This window comes from Antechinus flavipes, chromosome 4 (genome assembly GCF_016432865.1).
Source record: "Antechinus flavipes isolate AdamAnt ecotype Samford, QLD, Australia chromosome 4, AdamAnt_v2, whole genome shotgun sequence".
Taxonomy (NCBI): Eukaryota; Metazoa; Chordata; class Mammalia; order Dasyuromorphia; family Dasyuridae; genus Antechinus; species Antechinus flavipes.
The window spans coordinates 383,311,097-383,331,473 of record NC_067401.1 but is presented as its reverse complement, the minus strand read 5'-3'; the positions used below and the strand labels follow the sequence as shown (position 1 = coordinate 383,331,473).

At 36.9% G+C, this 20,377-nt stretch overlaps 1 protein-coding gene across 1 annotated transcript in view; it reads right to left on the bottom strand.

Annotated features, from left to right (window-relative positions):
• Window positions 1–1,396: 1,396 nt before the first annotated feature.
• Window positions 1,397–20,377, bottom strand: part of RBBP5 (RB binding protein 5, histone lysine methyltransferase complex subunit) — a 34,993-nt gene continuing 16,012 nt past the window's right edge. The window contains exons 7-14 of the mRNA XM_051998543.1: window positions 18,084–18,203; window positions 17,662–17,815; window positions 17,483–17,554; window positions 13,428–13,545; window positions 7,861–7,930; window positions 7,312–7,541; window positions 6,633–6,824; window positions 1,397–3,566 (exon numbers count right to left, since the gene is read on the bottom strand). Coding sequence (XP_051854503.1) covers window positions 3,538–3,566; window positions 6,633–6,824; window positions 7,312–7,541; window positions 7,861–7,930; window positions 13,428–13,545; window positions 17,483–17,554; window positions 17,662–17,815; window positions 18,084–18,203 — 985 coding nt within the window. The 3' untranslated portion in view covers window positions 1,397–3,537. The remainder of the gene's footprint in view (window positions 3,567–6,632; window positions 6,825–7,311; window positions 7,542–7,860; window positions 7,931–13,427; window positions 13,546–17,482; window positions 17,555–17,661; window positions 17,816–18,083; window positions 18,204–20,377) is intronic.

The window sequence follows — 20,377 nt, the reverse complement described above, 5'->3', positions numbered from 1 at the left end:
ATTCTTTTTCAGTAGCTCTGAAACTCTGAATAGAATCTATAAATAGGTTTCTAGGTACCAAATTAGCTCCAGCCAAACAATTCTTACTCATTAAATTTGTAAGAAGCACTAATAAGCCTTACAGTTAAAAGATTCTAAAATTCTCTTGTATTGAACACTGGAATAGTCAAAATCCTTAGGTTCTACATGTGGCTCCACTACTAAAAAGCTATAAAACCTTAGCAATCGCTTAAATCTGTTTTGCAAAGCAGGGAAAAAAATACCATTGGCTCTGCTTAACAAGTCTTTTGAGGATCAAATCTCACATGTGAAAAGATTCTGTTAAGTATATGTCACTAGGAATACTCGACCAGAGAAGAGACAACTGAGATCATCATATAAGCTCAACTACTTCATTTTGCAGATGCCCAGAGAGATGAAGCAATTTGCTTGAGGTCACACAGAAAGGCTACTAAAAATAAAACTAAAAATTGGTTGAGACAGGCTGAAATACCACTTATGAATCAAAATGTTTATCAGCAAAGCAAGGATACTTAACATAGCTGCCATTTTCTTTTCTTGGCACTGTTCTATCCCCAAAGTAATGAAGTTATTTTCTATTTGAAAATAAACTTAATTTCTGCCAGACTTCCTGCTGGTTCTCTACATTTCTTACAACCTGTGAACAGCAGCCAACGGGATATGCTTATGACATGGTTGCTATGAAACAGTTATGATGTCACAGAAAGGCTCCCAGGGTCAGGGGAATGGGAAAAGTTAAAGAGGAACATTTCAGAATGAACCTTCAGTTTAAAGAAATATTGAAGAATTTGGGTTTTTTTGGTTTTGTTTAAAAAAAAAAATCCTATGTGTTAAGGATATAAAGAATGTTCACATAATTTATTTGAAAGGAAGGTGAAAGTAAAGGTAGGAGATGAAAGTTTAGTCCCAAATTGACACTATATTTAGAAAAGGATAAGAAGTACATACAAGGAGATCTTTAGGATTGAAATAAGATTTGTTTTAGAAAACCAAAGAATAACTTTTGTTTACAGGTAGGATGTAACATCACACCTATAGGTGCCTGAATCGGCCTCTTGGGCAGGATTGAGCGTCACCAAATGGACATGGTGCCGAAAAGATTTAAATAAGTTATCATTGATGGAGATGATGCCCCGGGCAAAGGTCCAGATGAACTGGAAAGCTTCCCGCTCATAGAGGAGGATATCCGGAGTCAGATACGTCAGCTCAAAATGGTGAAGTGGACCATCCCACAGATCCAGGCGAACAATGTTACCTTCCACACCTATAATTTTAACATACATTCATAAACTGAAGCCTGTGTCTTCTGTGCAATGAAACAAAATGGCAGACATGCTGAAGAGCAACCGTTCTTTGTAAACAACTACAACTACTATTTAAGTAAAACAAGTGTCTTTATTTACAAAGCATCATCACTTTAGTAAGAACTATTCAAGTGACCAATTTTCATCTTTTAGAAAACTACAGAGCATTTGAAAATTAAAAAAAAAGTGACAAGAAGGAAAACACATTACAAATATAGGGAGGTAAATAAAAGGAGGAAAAAAATATACATATACTGTACAAACGGAGAAGCAATCAAATGAAAAGGACAAGTCTGAAGAATGGAAGAAAATAGTTTGAGTCACAAAAACAAATCATGAAGATGTTGTCAAGGGCCAACTTGAAGGAGCTTAGATTGGTACTCTCAGATTTGGGAAGGGAAATATCTCAATACCCAAGTACCCTGGCAAGGAAATTCAAATTACATGGTAAATGGTGACAAGGTAGAGAAGCATTTATGTGAATTTGCAACCTATTACAGAATACAATCCAAAGTAATGACAATGGTTCTAATGGTGTAAAACAAAAGTTTATCCAGTAGTCTACACAATTTCCTTTACTACTGAAAAACTCACATTAAAAGTCTGGGTAACAAGGGGTTCTGGAAAGAATAGTTACATCAAAGAACATGGACTTTTTGTCACATACTTTGAGAAATGGACTTTTCTCTTACATGAACAAGTGAAAAGTTAAGGAAGGCTCTTTCAGACATATTTTGTTTCTCCTACTATTCCTCAAACATCCTATCAAATAACCTGATTCATCTCTTTCTTGGTTCATCAATGAGCTCAGTGGGTTCCTCCTCATGCTATAGCATAAACTGTTCTAAAGCTTTCCTCAATTAGTAAAGAGAAATAACTACCTTCAAATTAAAATAGATATAGCTAGATGAATACTGCACCTAGGTTTGTGGATTTTTCATTCCATATTTTCCTTCCCTAAAATGAACTTTTGAGAAAGTAAGCAACACAACATAAACAGAAGAGGTGAAATCATGAGCTACGCAGGTTCACAAAGTACCAGCAATGGAAAGGGAAAGAACTGTGGGCAATTTTTAAAAATATAAAGGTTTCTTGTGTGTGTACACATTTCATCTGCCACTCTTGTTTCATGAATGGTGGTGGAGAAACTGAGAAAACAGAGAAGCCTTTCACAGAAAGGAAGTGACCAAAAGAAAATGTTAAAAAGAGGTACTGTAAGGAAGAAACAAACTGCTTACAACATAGACACAAACAGGGGGCAACACTGATGTTTTGAGGAAAGGGCAAATGCATGGAGAGTAACGAAAAAAAATTTCACTTTGAACTTTGATTTGATCTGATTTTGGACAGCTCCATTTTAGACCTTGCATAGATACTCAGAGGCTCAGAGACACCTTTGTATGGTTTCTTCTCTATAAGTCTGCACATGGCAGCCAAAAAAAAAAAAAAAATCTCTTATGTGCTACTTTGCCTGGGACAGGTGAAAATCCCTGTCTTCAAAAACATGATTTAGATAGATTAAATTGATGCTGAAGGCTAAAATGGAATAAACAAAAAGTTTTTTTTAAAAAGAACATTTTACATCCCCATCTCTTGGGGAAAAGGTTATATGATAGTCAAATTGAGTTTCTTCTCTGTCTTCCCTTTCTGATGGCTCTATATTTTTCCTGAGCTTTTTGGATTATAAGCACTTCATTTTCTTGCCTGTTCTTAAAAAGGATGATTTATCTTGGAATACAGGCCTTTACATGTTGACTGGGTTAGGGAAAAAAAAGAGAGAGAAAAGAGTAGAGTATGCAACATCCTTTTCTAGGAGACAACAGGGAGAAGTTACACAGAACAACAATTCACTCGAGGACATGCGCTGAGGGATGACACAGCAGAAGATGGGAAAGGTCGCACCCAAGTGACGCTTAGTTAAGGGAGGTCACACAAAGAAAACGTGGATGGTGTTCCAGCAGCATAACTAAGCCGAGAAGCATTCCATCTGCACGAGCCCCGACTCCCGTTCAAGGCTTTGCAAGTCCTCTTTTCCTGAGTCTATTCAGAGTTATGCTTTGAGAGGGAGGGCTGGGGAAAGTCACTCTTCTTTCATAATTCCCTTCATTCAACCTTGGTCTTATATGAAAGTCAGTCTCATCCGTCCAAGCACAGGGTCCGAGGCCGCAGGACCGCAGAGTGGGTAAAGAATGGCAAACTCCAAAGGTTGTCTTCACAACAGCTCTGAGATGGCTCCCCCTGCTGGAAAAATTAAGATAGGAAAAGTTCCATTAGTACCCATTCATCTCGGGACCTGGTGAGAACGGAGAACAGAGAAGAGGTGTAACAAGCAGAAGCTGAAGCAGAAGCAGGCAAAAGACTACTTTTCTGATCCAGAAAAAGAAATAGAATTAATTTCTTGGTTGCCCTTCACTGAGACCTGCCCATAAGCAGAACGCCATTTTACAAGTTAAGAGTGTTTGTCACGTTGGCAGAAGGAAAAAGCATTCCAGGCTCTGGCTCAGAGCCCGGATCTAATCCTCTCCCCTCGGGTCACTGCCTGTGTGACTTTGGGCAAGTCACTTCCCCACCATCATCTGTAAAAGTAGAAGGTCGGGCCAAAGGCCTCCGAGAGCCCTTCCAGAGCCACAGCCATAGAAAGGCTGTACCGCCGGGGTGGTGGCCCTTTCTTCCAAGTTCCCAACCACACTGACAAAGGGTATAAACAGACGGCATGGGACCCAAGGCAAGCAGGGAGAAAGGAGAGGAGAAGCTGGGCAGCCTCACAATTAGCATCCAAATAATCTCTCCCTAAATAAGCAGCCAAGAGCCAGCTGCGAACCTTTCCCAAGGCCTCTAATCACCTAAGCAGCGTGTCTGAAAGGTTCCGACTCAAATTTACTAATAACTCAGCAAACAAAATCCAAACTCTTCAAATGAAATGAGCATTTCCCTGATGTTCAGTTCTGAGGACAACCTTAAATGGATAGCCAAAATGTTGGCAAAGAAGTCTAGAAAAAGAACAAAATCAATTTGTCCCTGCTTCACACGCTAGTGAGGAAATGGAAAAGCAGGCAATGAAGAAAAAGTCATTTCAAAAAGATTCATGCTAGGATGTAAGGGAACCCATCTACAAAACTGACTCAGGAAGTTAAAAAGAAAAGTTTCAGCCACAGAAGGACACAGCAGGATATGGGATATATTGACAACAAAGACTATATTTACATTTGCTGAAGAATAGGCTGATGTTTAAATGAGATTCAAACTCAGTCATCTTGCTGAATGTCACACTGTTAGAAATTCAGTTTATACTTCTTACACTTCAGTAGGAACAGAAGGTTTTGATACCATCTTCTCTTATATATCATAACATGAAGAAAATAGTCATGTACCTCTTAAAGCAGGAATAAAAAACCCTGAAATGAACAAAACAGATTCCAAAGGCCTCAACACCATCTCCCTGTCATTGTGAAAATAGTTTTGCTCATTCTATTCTGGATCCCTTTGCTATTATTGCTCAAAGATGAAAAAAATATCTAACCAAAACCCAAACTTCAGACCATCAAATAAACCAAAAACCCTTTAGAAAATCAGGAAATTCAGATCCCTTCTTCTCAAATATTCTTTACTAGATCTCTGAGTTCTCTGGATTTAGATTCAGTTTTCACTGATCACACTATAGCTAGCTCCTGATTAAAGAAATGATTTGGTTGGCAAGCCAACTGCATTAAAACCATTTAAGATGCTCAATGTACTACCTCATGCCAAGTCCAATTCTGAGTTTGAGTTTTAAATTCTTCTTGTCCTGAGTGCACACTACAAGTCACTGAGACAATTAAGCAATAAAACATATAAGCAGAGCCAAGCAATGAGCAACACAGGTTATAAAAGACCAGCAATGGAAGTAGGGAGAACTCTGGGGAAAAAAAAAAAGCAGCTGCTGCTCCCAAGGACATATACAATAGGGTACAACTTAAAGTAAGTTTTACAATAAAGTAAACCTTAAGGCAGTGGAGCTCAGAACATGCAACTCTGTCACATGACTCCCAAATCATTCAAGACTAGTACAATTTATGCTGGGCTGAAACTTTTTATTTACTCTTTCTTCAAGTACCCATGAAAAAGATACAGAGAACCAAAACAAAACAAAACAACAAAAAAAAACCCTTTCGACCAAATATCAGATTTCAGAAGGATCCATGGATACTATTAAAATGAACAGACTTCATCTCTGCTGGGAGGAACTCACCTCTACCAATGAAAATGGGCATGTGCTCTGAAGCTGTTTGAGAGAAGTGCCTGTGGCCCTGTGAGTTTGTGACTTGCCCAGGGTCACACAGCCAGGATGGGTCAGAGGCAGGACTTGAATCCATACCTTCCTGACTATAAGGCTGGCTATCCACTATACCATGCTACCTCTCCAGCCTGAATAATAGTATTATTCCTTTCTTCTTTAAAGACCATAAAATATTAAGATCACAGGACTGTTCTCATAATAGCAACTTTGGTTTTTAGTTAACATGCTCTCTGGATTGGAGGAGAAGATGACACCAAATTAACAGATACTACAGCTAGTCACAAAAACAGGAATATTCCCTGAGACTGTCTCAACAGGCATTTCAATTAATGAAACTGTCCTAAATGAGGGCTTAGGGAAAGTAGCCTTACTAATATTTAGAAGGAAATTGAAACAGTCCTTTTCATTTAGAATGAATTCATTTTCCCTTTAATATATAAGACCCAATTTAGATCCAGAGATCCACTCCTAATAAAAAAGGGCCATCCCTCCCAAATTTCAAATACCCTGAAAGTGAGATGGCCTTTCTATTGAGAAAGCCAGTTTTAAAAGGCTTAAGCATTAAGATCTTACACAGACACTGCAGCTTCTACATCCCAGTAGCTGCTTTTCTGGTCAGCTCCTCCCAGGTTTTCTCCTCCCATTTTCAGGTCCTGACATCATGATGGTATGTACCTCAAAAACTTCATCTTCCTTCCTAGCCATTCTGGAGTGTACAACCACCAACTTCATTATTGGCACTGGGCTACTAGGGGGGAAGAACAAACAAACAATACTGGGACTTTGGCAGAGGGTTCCATTTGGCTCCCTGTCTACTTTTTACTTGAGTAAAAACTTGGGAGTGAACAAAGACAAGGAAAAACAAACAAAATATGATTTTTCTTGCCCTTGGCAGCAGCTTAACCTTTGGGGAATGAATGCCACTGGTAGGTAAGGAAGGGAGGGAGAAATGAAGAGCTGCGGTCAGGCGTCGGGGGCTGTACAAAGCAAGGCTGCCGCGCAAGCCGGGTATGCCCACCATGGGTCCTTACCTGTCAAGGGTTGGCTGGGCTCCGCCTGCACTCTACCCTTCGCTGCTCCTTCCAGAGGTAAACCTCTGTCCCCTTTGTAGAGTTTCGGTTTAAATGGAGAATCTTTCTCTTTACCTTTTGATCCTTTAGGCCGGCCTGCTTGCTTCTTCTTCGATTTGCCATCCCCCTTCACCCCCAGTAGCGGATGGACTTCTGCAAAGGGACAAACAGGTAAGGGAAGGAGTCCACATAAATCAATCTAAATCTCTAGCCTGCCACCAAAAATACTGTACACAGAGCCACTGCCAATAAGAAATTTTGTGCCTGTGTTCAAAAGATGAGACTAAATCTGTTTTAACTATTATTTTTTACAGAACTATGAAAAGGAGACAGTCATGAGCTGAGGAAAAGCTGCTCATCAAAAAGAATCAAATCCAACCAGTTTCTCATGAACAAGTTCACACAGCATAATAACTCAAATATAGGCTAGGGTCCACATTACCATTACATTGCTGTCACAAGCTTGATTCTAATAGCTCTGTTAAGAGTGGGAAGAAAATGCAATGGGAATTAGTCTTGACTGAGTAGCAATGTAACTATACATAAAGGCCACAGGAAAATGCTGATGCTGTACTAAACAATTCTTCATGTTCCTTACAACTTGGACAGTCTCTTCAGCACCAAAAAAAACGGGTCTCACCATCACTAGGTACTCCTTGCAGCTCAATGTTGGTGGTTTTGGTTTTCTTCTTCGGTGGCTGGGGCCCATCAGCTGAGGACTGTCTCTTCTTCTCTGAACCAGCTCCTTCTTCCATCAGTGAAGTTTGGACAGCATCAGGTGGGGGTCCATAAGGATTTTCCTCTGGGTCTTCTACCTCAGGTGCAATGGGTAAGTACAACAAAGCCTTTGAATCTTCCAGCTCCTCATCACTGCAAGAAGGGGGAAAAAGATACTTAAAACCATTTGTAGTTTTAACCAATAAATACTGATTAAGTGCCAACTATGAACAAGGCACATAACTAGTTTTTCAGACATAAGCTAGAGACCCTCCCTAAGTTAGAATCAACTCTATTAGGCCTGAAGATGAACAAAAAACCGAGTGTCTAAAATCTCATGAGAGATGAAGAGGAAGTAATGGCTTAGAGAAGCTCAGTGGCAGAATACCGATAACTGACTAAGAACCAAGAGTAGGAGGAGTCCAAAATGCTCTACTTCTGAAAACAAATATATAAGGCCATTTGGACTCACCTGCTACAAAAAGCAGCTATAGGATCTACACTAGTGACATCCACTTCTTCATCCTCTGCAGCATCAGCACCTATAATACAGTTAAATAATGAAAAATTAGCATTCAAGCTAATGCCTTTTCAAAGACAAAATCCAGGGTTTAACAGGTAAAAAATAAAACAACACTTCAGTGTTCTCATCAATAAAATGAAAATACTATGATACAGTACACATTAGGTTTGTTGTGGGGAAAATGTTTTAGAAACCTTGAGAGCTCCACAGACATAAGCTCTAAGTGCTACGTGAACATGAGCTATAATTACAAACACAATCTGTGTAATCTAAGATTAATTTTTCACCATGTACTGACATTACCATATAGTTTCTCTTATAAAAGTAAAAGGTATAGCAAATCTGAGATTGGTGTTTGTAAATGAACCTTAGTCCAGCACTACCAGATGACCAAGTGAAAATCTGTAGCACTATACAGTATTGTACAAGTCACTTAACCCATTAATATAATTGACAATATAATGTGATGCAATATCAACAATAATCTAAAGAGAAACAACAAATGAAAATCAATGTTGTAAAATTTTAACGACCATGCTTTCTACCTTATTTGTACAGTTATAGGGAACTAGGTGTGTGGAACTCTGCACAGGATATCAGTGTTAGTTGGTGTGCTGGTTAGTTTTGCTTAACTTTTCTCCTTTTTATTCTTTGTTATAAGGCATGAGTCTTTAGGAGAAAAAAGGGAAAGAAAAAAGATAGGTAACAAAAAATAGTAATAATTTCCCTTAATACTCAAAGAGATCTGTGATCTCATCCATTTGGGAGTTCTCTCCAATGACACAGGAATGCAAACCATCTAGGCAAGCTATATGTCTCTTGTCCATGTTCTCCTAGAACTTCATCCCAATATGTTGAAGGCTATTCTCAATTTCTATCGACATCCTGAGAATACCAATAGAGCACTCTGGTTGTCTATCTGTTATACTATAATTTGCCCTTATTACATGACCAGCCCATCTTTTTTTCCTTGACAACATTCATCCCTGGTCGTCTTTGAAATTCTTTATTGATTATACATTGCAGCCTGTTGAAAAGTACCATATGGCTCTCCATCATCCTCTGTGTGAAACTCACCTTTAGATTTTTAGAGCAAGAGAGTTCTAAGATTTGTGACCATACAGCGACAATGGTAAAATATTCATATTGAAAAAATGGATCTTTGTTTTCATCAGAAAATTGCAATCAATAAAAGAGCTTTGCAATTTCCCAAAAGTAATACAACATGCTTTCCTTTTCCCGTTCAACTTACTATTCATCTTATAGTATGTTCCAGATGTACATATAATTGGACAAGCTCTGTGGGGTGTTTATCTAAATTGATTCTGAAACGTGGCCAATAAAATTCTTCCTTTCTTCCTTCACTTGGCCTTTGCTGTGTGGATAAGACAAGACCTTTGAATAATTATAGACCTCTTCCAGAAGACTCCGCAATGTATCAGAGCTTGATGTAATCATCAAAATGTCATCAGAAAATAGTATCTGGTAGCTATCACTATCTACAAGGAATCTTTCCTTTACCTAGACTCTCTACTGCATCTCTTCCATCATCACAGTGATGAATACCTTAGGAAGAATACACTTATATTATGGTCCTCCTAATATTTATTTTCAGACGGCTATTAAATAATTTTTTCTGCTTTTAAATATTCCAGGAAATCCAGAATGGCCTTGATATTTAAATGGAAAACACCCTGCTACAAGGAAATGCAGTGCAGAATAAGTAGATTGAAATCTAGGAGTGGTAGACCAGGACCAAGAAGCAAAGAAATGAGCAGCACCTGTTTGGCTCTGATCCCAAAATGGGGTGTTGGATTCAACCTCCATCCTGGCCTGAGGCTTACAGTTAAGAAAACAAGGAGGGGCAGCTAGATGACACAATGGATAGAGCACCGGCCGTGAAATCTGGAGGGCTTGAGTTCAAATCTGTACTCAGACACTTAACACATCTGTTAAGCTGTGTGAGCCTGGCAAGTCACTTAATCCCAACTGCCTCAGCAAAAAAAAAAAAGAAATAAAAAGAAAAAAGGGAAAAGAACTCATACTAAGGGAAGTCAAGCAGTTTCATGCATGAAGCTGAAGCTGCCAGCTAGCTAATGGGGTTCAGGCACAGCAGCAGCTTATTGGAGCTCTAACCAGGGCCAAGTCTAAAGTAGTGTCACCCAGACCCAAACTAGGGTGAGAAGGTTACAAGACTCAGATCGAGAGTAGCAATCTGACCCCACATGGGGTTAAAATTATGATTTACTATCAGTAAATGTTTGATTTGTATATCTATATACTTGGGGTCACATAAAAATTTCTCAAGCTAAAAGGCCCTGCCCCAGAATAGCTTACTTTGTGTGCACTGAGAGCTTAAAAATCCCCAGTCTGGGTTGACCCTCATTCAATACATAGAGAAAAAAGCAACAAGTTCTAAGAGAATACAAAACAGGACCAAGTCAGACCCAGACATTGCCTCCAGAAGTGTAAAAAGCTTAACTTGAACATAAAGTCCAAATTCTGGAAGGCTGGAGGAATAAGAATCTCACTACAACAAGAAGAGAATGGCTCCAAAACATCTACAAGTAAAGCCCCAAATAAAAGTAGTTTGTACTCAATCAAAAGAAACTAAACAAGAGTGAAATGTTTACAGTCTAATAGATGATACAAGTGTTCCCTCAGAATCATATAGGGTCACAGAGAAAGTAAAATAAGACAGAGGACATCAGAGTGGTTTTATTATGTTTTGGTGACCATAAAATCACCAAAACAAAGAAAAGGAAAGGAAGGAAGAAAAAAGGAAAAGAAAGGGAGATGAAAAGAGAATACTAGGGGGAAAAGGAGAAATATAGAGAAAGTTATCTCACATAAATGAAGTATACAAGTAAAAAAACTATACAAACAAAGAGGGGGAATAACAGAATAGTTTCAGGGAGGATTTAGTTATCTGCAAAATAAGCTCTAACAGTTTAGAAAAGTGAAGAGTAGTAAAATTTCAGTAAAGAATAGTAGAAAAGATAGTAAAGTTTAAAAGGAAAAAAAAGAAGGGTAAGAACCTAATGAGGGGAATCCTAGAAGCAGATTACATCAAGGAAGGAGCTCTGGCACTAAGCATACTCTTTCTCTCTTGCCACCCTTTTCTTCTTTGTAAAGAGGGGATGGAAGTAAAGAGAGAAAAAAAGTATACAAAGATAATAGGAAGGAAAGAAATACACAATGATCATTCCAAATGTGAATGAGATAAATTTATAAAACACAAAAATGATAATATACATCAGAAAGCAGTTTAACAAGATGATGGTTACAAAAAATACTTGAAGCAAAGATGTACCGAGTTAAAATAAGGGGCTGGAGCAAAATTATTTTGCTTTTGCCAAATATAAAAAATCAGAGGTAGCAATCATGATGTCAGATACTAATAAGACACTTGATTAAAACAGATAAAACAAGAAAACAACAACATGATAAAATGCATAGCATCTAAATACTTAAAAGGAAAAGAAGTTATAAGGAAAACAAGATAAACTATGATAATAAAAGACCTCAACCTCCCCCTTTCAGTCCAACAAAAATCTAATCAAATAAACAAGAAAGAAGTTAAGGACTTAAATTATAACAAAGTTAAGATTTGATAGCCACTTAATTATTGAATGTGAAAAGAAATACACAAACTTGTCAGATGTGTATGGCATCTTTACAAAAACTGCAATGAGAGCTTTATCAGTGAAACTTGTGGCAAAAAATTTTCCTAATTATCAATTTTTCTTCCAAAGTTAGCTGTACTGGCTTTACTTATACCAAAATTACCAATTTTATATCCTATAATTCCCTTTATGTCCTGTCTGGTTTTGAATTCTTTTCTATCCCCAGATACGAAAGATGATTTTTTTTTTTTTTTTGCTACTTTTTGTTTATGAAGTCACCCTTTGTCATGTTGTTATTCTGTATAGTCCAGGGATCCTCAAACTTTTTAAATAGAGGGTCAGTTCACTGTCCCTCAGACTGTTGGAGGGCCAGACTATAGTAAAAACAAAACCTTTGTTTTTTGGGCCTTTAAATAAACTTCACAGCCCTGGGTGAGGGGGATAAACGTCCTCAGCTGCTGCATCTGGCCCGCGGGCGTAGTTTGAGGACCCTGTGTATACTATTTCCCTGGCCCTTACTTTGGGGGAAAAAAAAAAGGATGAGCATTAGTTCATATAAAACCTTTATTGAAATAGTTTTTGTATATATCTTTCATTTTTCTTAATTGTTGTTGTTTCATTTTATCATTGAATACCCTTAAGATGACTTTATTTAGTTTGTTATTTTGCCATACTTTCTGTAAACTGGTTTAACTTTCCATACTTTTCTCTAATTCATGAGATGATAATGCTTACAATCATCAATCGTTATTTATAAAATTTTACAGTGGAATTTACATTCCAAACTGGTGGTGTTTCTGGTAGTCAACTCACTCTGGTAAGTTAAGTCTGATCTTTGCTGACTAAGGTGCTTTTTTGTGCTTGCTGTGGCAATTAATTTACAATGATTAACCTTCTGGATGAAATTAGTATAGTTAAAAGTGCATGTCATTTCTGATTTTCAATAATTTGTCTAAATAATTGAAGGTTAATCTTAATAGCTGCCATATACTTATTACTTTTGTAAAGTTCTACACTGATGCCTCATCACACAATAGGAGGTTCTCAAAACCTGGTGCCACTAAGAAGCACAAACTCTGGCAGATTCTATCAAATTGGAAAGGCTTCAAGTATGGCCTACTAATAATTCAAATCTGTTTTTTGGGTATCAAAGTAGCTAATTTCAAAAAATCACCTCACCAACAGCTGGTCTTCTTGTGTTGAAATTTGTTTTGGCCATGGCAATCCATAAAAACAAAGAAAAAAATTTAAATGGCTCTTGTCATTTAACACTGACCTTTTCTCACATTAGTTTGTGTAGTGACAATGGCAGAAAGATGGAAAGGGAACAGAAAATCAGGGTTCCTGGATAATCAAAAAACTTCCATTTGACTGTTGACATTCTATGATACCTTTGTCCTATGATCAAAAACTGAACATATTGCTGGAAGAGCTGAGTCATATCAATCTTAAATTAGCTGATATAAAGAAAATCAGAAATAAAGTAAAGCAAAATACTAGCATGGCTCACAGGTACTGCCTGAAAAGGCAAAGAAAGGAAGTAGAAGACTGAATTTTACTGCATACACAAAAGCTACAAGAAACACTGTCATGGGGCATTTTGGTTATCATGTGTTACAGTACCACCATGAAGCATTAGATCTATAAAAACTTTCTTAAAAAAAAAAAAAAAAAAACCCTGGTAGATGCCAAACACCAATACTATAAAAAAATAAAACTAAGTATGTTTTAATTAAAAGGGAAAGACTTGTTACTGGTGTGGTAAATGATTTTATCCCTGAATCAGCTGTCTGTACTTGATCAGATCATTGACTTATCAGAGCTAAGAGTAGAATTTATAAAAAAACATAAAGAATAAAAATAAATTTTAAACATGGATTGAGAAAATACCTGTTTGTTCTGGCTCGCTCTTATCTTCATCCTCAATGTCAAACTCTGACTCCCTTTCCTCATACTCCACATTTTCGTCCAGCTCTTTAAAGTCTGGTGCAAATGCACTCCAGTTTTCCTATGCCACAAACACAGAGCACCTTCTTCAGACACATTGCTATATAATTTGAAAATAAAATATCGCCTGCAACCAAAAATTGACTTTGTAAATTCTTATTTTATGTTAGTTACAGAGTTACAAAACCTGCCATCAAGTTTTGAAAGAAAAAAGTTTTTTTAATTATTCCCTTTAGTTACTTTACATCTAAAAAATTGTTGATCTTCAAAAATCCATTTTTCTCTACTTTTGAGAATTAAGTTCCAGTTCAACTACAATAGATTTTTCTAACAAGTTTACTTATCTCCATGACTTAAAGTCATTCTTAGAACAAAATAAAGGCATAAAGTTTGAGAAGTATCCTTTGTCAGCCAAACACTGTGCGAAATTTTCCTAAAAAGTTGCCAACAATCTTTTAGTTGTTAAATTCAATGGCCTTTTCTCAGTCTTCATCCTCCTTGATCATTCTGCAGCTTTCAAACATTATTGACCATTCCCTCTTCCTAGATACTCTCCTCTCTTCGCTTCTGTAACACTGTTCTCCTCTCTTGGTTCTCTTCCTGTCTAACTATTCCTTTTTAAAAAAGAAACATTCATTTTTATTACGAACTCAACAAATAACAAATAAAACAGTACAATATACAAAGAAAAAATAAACTATGAACTTCTTTTATGTAGTTTTTTAAAAGCATGTATTATAAATATAACAAGGAAGTAACAAAATTGCTGGGTTTTGTTCCCTGTTCTAAACTTTGTATTTTTTGTCTTATGATAGCTTTTTTTCATCTCATTCATCCCTTTCCTCCCGCCAAAAAATCAAAAATTTGCTTCATAAAAAAATAAATACAAGTAAGCAAAATAAATCATACTGGAGTGAAAATAGCTATCTCCTTTTGCCCCTCTATTCCCAGATCTCTCTGTCAAGAGGTGGAAAGTCATGCTTCATTATTAGTATCCTAAAGTCATAATTAGTCACAGTTCTGTAATAGCTTCTTCTTGCTTCCTGCACTGACTCAAATGAAATCATCAACATTTATTAATTATCTGTTATGTGCCAGGAACTGTACTAAACATTGGGGTGGGGAGGCAAGGAGATACATAACATATACACAAGTTATATCTTTTCTAATAGCATTTCTCATGTGCTGCCCATGTTGATCCGCATAACATCCCTGTGAGACAGGGTCTATTATTATCCCCATTTTACAGATGAGAAAACTGAGGCTGAGTGAGATTAAACGTTAAAGTGAGATTAAAGGTTAACCGACTCATCCAGGGTCAAAAAGCTAGTAAGTGTCTGAGATAAACTTGGTATCAAGTCGTTCTGACTCCACATGCAGCATGCTGAACCACTCACTGCATTACCCAATCGCAAATATGAAGTAAAACAAGAGAAAAATTATTTCAGGAGGGAATGCAAATTAATTTCTGTAAGAGGGGAACCTAAGACGGGCACTGAAAAAAGAGAATGTCTTCTAGAAGGAATAGTTAACAAGGCAGAGAGTGAATGCAATGTAATAATGTGAAATAAGACTATCGGCAGGTCAGGACTTTTCAATTCCAGGCAAGTTTTCAATTCCAGACTGAGAAGTTTGTCTCTTATTCTAAAACAGGGAACAATTGAAGCTTTCTGAGAAAGGGAGTGATATGATCAGATCTGTATTTATAAATATCAACCTGACAGCTGTGTGCAAGACAGAATGGAGAAGAGGAGAGAGTGGAGAGAAATTAGGAGAGCATTTCAATAATCCAGGGGAGAGGTGGTAAGGGCTAAAACTTAGGAAAGAGATCTGTGAGTGGAGAGAAAAGCAAAAGATATAGTAAGGATAAAATCAACAAAACTTGACAACCGAGTGGAGAAAAAAGATTAAGGAAAAGAGAAAAGTCAAGGATAAATTCAAGATTTAAACAAAGATTAAAAAAAAAAAAAACCCACCTAGAAGGATGACATCATCCACAAAATAATGGGTTTAGGAGGAAATATGAGTTCTGTTTGGATATGCTGAATTTGAGATGATTATGATACATTTAGGTAGAAATGTCCAATACAATTTGTAATGAAGGATTTCAGGAGATAAATACGGACTGGATGTATCTATTTGGAGAGTCTTCTCCATTTGGGAAATGTTTATAGATATGTGATTTCATAAGTGTAGGGAACTCCTAGAGAGAAAAACTCTCTTTCCCTTGCACATAAGCAATTGTTTTGCAACTTAAGATACCCAGAATTCCTATAACATTGAGGAATAATTGCTTTATTCAGTCATTCAGTATGTGACAGAGGGAGGATTTGTACCCAAATCATCCTCACTCTGAAGCCACACCATCCAATATGTCATATCTGCAGATTTAGGCAGATTATCTGTCCAAGATGACAACTGAACCCATGAGATCATCGAAGGAGAGAAGAGCCCAGGATAGTCACTTGGAAGATGGCCACACTTAATGTGGTCTCCAAAAAGGAGAATGAGGAATGGCCAGGCAGGAAAAGAGTATGGTCAATTGTAGAAAAGGGAAAAACTGAAGAAAAGTTCATGAGATTTTTAGCAAAGGAACCCTAGGGGCCAACTAGTCCAAAGAGCTAAGGAAGCTGAGGCTCAGAGCTCTCCTGACTTGCCCAAAATCATAAAGGTGTAATTTAGTTGAGATAACTGATAGATCTGGAGAGAACAGGTTAGTTGAAGATTCAGTTCAGTCAGACAAAAAAGGCCTGAAAAATGAGTGGGAAGTGAGCAAATAGAAGCAATGACTAACATGCCATTCACCCAACTCTGAAAGATTCTTTCCTAGTCTTTGGATCCTATTTAATCAATTGCCAAGGGTGGGTCAATTCTCCTTCCACAACCTTCTGTATTATCCCTCTTTCTTTTTAAAACTTTTAAAATTTCTTAATAAATTTCTTTAAACATCAAAACTCCCCAGGGTACTTACTCCTAAAGGAAGCACCACAAAAAAGAATTCTGCAGAAACAAGTAACTCAGCATATAAGAATGGCTATGTTCAAGTCCTATTTCTTACACACTTGATGTGTAAGACCCTGGCCAAATGCAGTTTAAAGGTTTCTAGAGCTCCTTGAACCTCCCTAAGACCACACAGCTGCACAGAAGATGCTAGGGTTATACAGGTGGAGAGTTCCTTTTAAGGTGGAAACTATCCTGATAAAATCATAAACAGGAAATCATACATGAGGAAAAAAAAGAACAGTTAAAATATGTAAGTTTCTACTTCAGTAATTTTCAATACATGAAAATAAAAATATATATGCTTTATAAGTTAATACTTATCTTTCAAATTGATGCCTTTGCCCTGGTCATCCCGTCCCTTCCCCTCTCCCTCTGAGTCCTCCCAGCCTGGAATGCTCTGCCTTCTGTCACTGCCTCTGAGTTTCTCTCCAAATGCAGCCCAATCTAAGCTAGAGGCCTTTCCTGGTCCTCACAGGTTTGAGTGTCTTTCCTCAATAATGACTTTCTGTTGCCTCTATGTTTATCTAGTTTTATACCAGATGATTTATGTCATCTCACTCATTAGAATGTGAACTCCCTGAAAGCAGGGTTTTTGCCTTTGTCATCCCCAGCACAGTGCCTGGCACATAATAAGCATTTAACAAATATCTGCAGGCTAACTCACTAGGATTAGAAGGAACCTCAGGGGTTCTAAAGTCCAGTGCCATCATTTGAAAAATCCTGAGTCATTAAATGATTTGCTCAGGATCACACAGGCAGGAGAAGTAGCATTCAAACCTAGATCTCTGGTTACAAACCTAGCACTTTTTGAACTTTAAAGTTGTCTTCATTTACATATTTTACCTAAAGCTAAAAATGTAACCAGTCAGTTTCAAATAAGAAAAAGAAACAAGGGAGCCAAAGAGGTATGTAAGAAAACTATACAACTAACATACTAGAATTGGAAGAGATCTGTCTTTAAAGTAAATAATTACAAAAAAAAAATTAATTCTTACCACTTGATTTTGTGCCCAGATAGATACCACTCCACTAGAAATGGATGCTATTATAGGTCGGACGGGATGCCACTGTATTTAAATAAAGAGGAAAAAAGCAACATTTAAAAAAAAAACAACAACACACTTAAGACTTTTCTAGACAATGTGCAAGACAAAAAAATCTCCACTTTACTCACAGCGACATCCAACAGAAGCTCTCCTCTAGTTCCATGAAGAATCTTTACCAAATTACCAATACTCTTCTCCCATATATACAAGGCATGCTGTCGGGCAGAGCCTGCAACTATGTATTCTCCATCTCCAGAGAAACAACATTTCTTCCAAGGTGTCCTAGAAGTCAAGGGGAGAAAAATTACACAGGAATATAGTTACTATACAAAAATACCCAGCCTTTTCTTCCTGTACTTAGGATAAGGAAAGTGAAACAAATACTAAAATGCCAAGAAAAAAAGATTCAAGGGCTCTGAAACACAGCAGAAAGGAATTTATCCCTACTAGGAACAGCTCCAAGGTATACTGATCTTACACTGATCATGATACTTTTACTTTATGTGAATTTACCTCTAGCAACATTTCTTCTTAAATATGAGGTATGTACCTGTTTACCAAATCCTGCAATTTCTGCATGGGTTCTGGTTCTCCATCTCTGCCACAGGTTAAAATTTCCCTGCCATCATACACTCGGATTATTCGATCTGCTGTATTTATTAGAAAGCAGCTGCAAGAAAAGGAAGGAAAGGAAAAAAACAAATTAAGGCTAGAGATCCTAAATGAGTTACTTTGAAGATTCCCTGAGACTAACACTTAGAGAAAAAAAATTATAGAATCTCAGATGGAAGGGACCTTAAAAATCACCTAATCAAACTACTCTCAGAATATAAGTTCCTTCTATAACAGTTTCCACAAAATTTAAAAGAAAGGATTTCTGCAGGTCATATATTGACTTACAAAATCACAAATTAACTGTTATTGTATTATATTTTTATTATATATCTATTGATAATATATTATATTTAATATGTATTACATTTTTATTTATGTTGCTAAACATTTCCCAAATACATTTTAATTTGATTAGACTAGCCATGAGTTTGATACTTCTGTCCTACATCATCTTCTATAACATTTAACCTCTGCCTGAACACTTCCAATAATCAAAAATGTATTACTACCTTAATAAAGAAGTCCATTTTTAGACAACTGTTTGTCTATAGCTTTTTATCTAGACTTCTTGTAACTTGCACCCACTGGTTCTAATCGGGTCATTTGGGACCAAAAAAGCAGTCTAATCTAATAGTTATTCTATACCAATTCTTAAAATATTTTAGGATGGCTTTCATGATCCCCACTAAATCCTTTCTCTTCTAGGCTAAATATTCTGAGTTTCTTCAATTTATGCTCAAATGATAAAATTTCAAGTCCTTCCATCATTCTGTTCAATCTCATCTAGATGTTTGTCAATATCATTCCTAAGATACAAGATACCCCATACAATATGGCAGAAATGTTTTGATCAATGGAGATCAATGTTACTTAAGATTATATTATTTTTCTGACAAAACAAATCATACTATTGAATCATATTAATCTCCTCTCCGGTTAAGTTCCTACCCCCCAGTATTTGTCACAAGAACTCCTTGTGAATATATTTGTCTCATCTCCCCTTATTTTTGAAGCTCCTTAAAGTCAAATCTCAGCTCCTCTACTTCTATATCTCATTATGTCATGCATGTGCTAACCATATAATTGCCTCCAAAGTTAGATATTTACTTATTAAATTCACAAACATACATTAAAAAATAGTTGTACCTTTGTCATTTTGGCATTGCTAAAAAAGTTCTATAGAGAATAATTTTCTAAGTAAATCAAACATTACTCCTATAAGTGCTAAAATTTTTATGTGAAATATTCAAGGTATCAATGATAGAGGGCTTCCTCTAATAAAGTCCCAAAGTTGTAATGGGCTGAGGCTTGAGTTGATGCACTGAGGTCCCAAGCACATGAGGCTAAATAATAATTGAACCATACTCTATTAATATATATGCTTGGAGAAAGAATGGCCCCCGCCCACTCTTTGTGCAAGTCCTGATGTGTTATATAGGAAATGACGATTTTAGTGGGTAGAGGCAGGGGAGTGGAAAGGAAACGGAAAGAGAGACTGCTGGCTGGTTTCTTGACACAGCTGCTTACATTGCTATGGTGACCCCCCTTTACCTGCAATCCCCCTTCACCTCTGCTGGCTGGCTTCCTGTCTCAGCTGCCCACATTGCTATCGCAATCCCCCTTCACCTCAAAAAGAATAAAGATTGAAGATTTTTCCCTTAACCTGAATTCCTGACTCCAGCTGATTTTAAATAACTGGTCATCACACAAAGTGGTAAAAAAAACAAAACAAAAAACTCAGTATGTATCTTGAAATAACCAGAAATAGGAGTGATCAGTGGTGGGTACTTGTACTTATAGCACTGAGACAACCTGGACCCCTGGGCTCAGTCCTTAGCTATAGGAGTCATAGCAATCAAAGATCCAGGAGGTCCTTCCTCATGAGGTGGATGCTAGCATAACTAGGTAACCCAGGAAAATTTCAAGCAAGGATAATAACTCCCAGCCAAAAAAAAGTGTGGAAAGCAAAGCCCCAGCTCCTATTCAAAACGAAGACTGAAAAGATAAGTAAACTGAAAAAGATACAAAGATACATAACTATAATAAATCCTAAGATATCCAAAAATCCAACCCTAGAAAAAGAAATTCTCTAACAATTACAAGCAGAGATTTAAGGAAATAAGTAGATTTTCCACAAGAACTACATGACTATCTAGAAGAAATAAATCTACATATATAAAATGAAATAAAAGATCTGAAGTAAAGAATTGAAACAATAGTGTAAAAGAG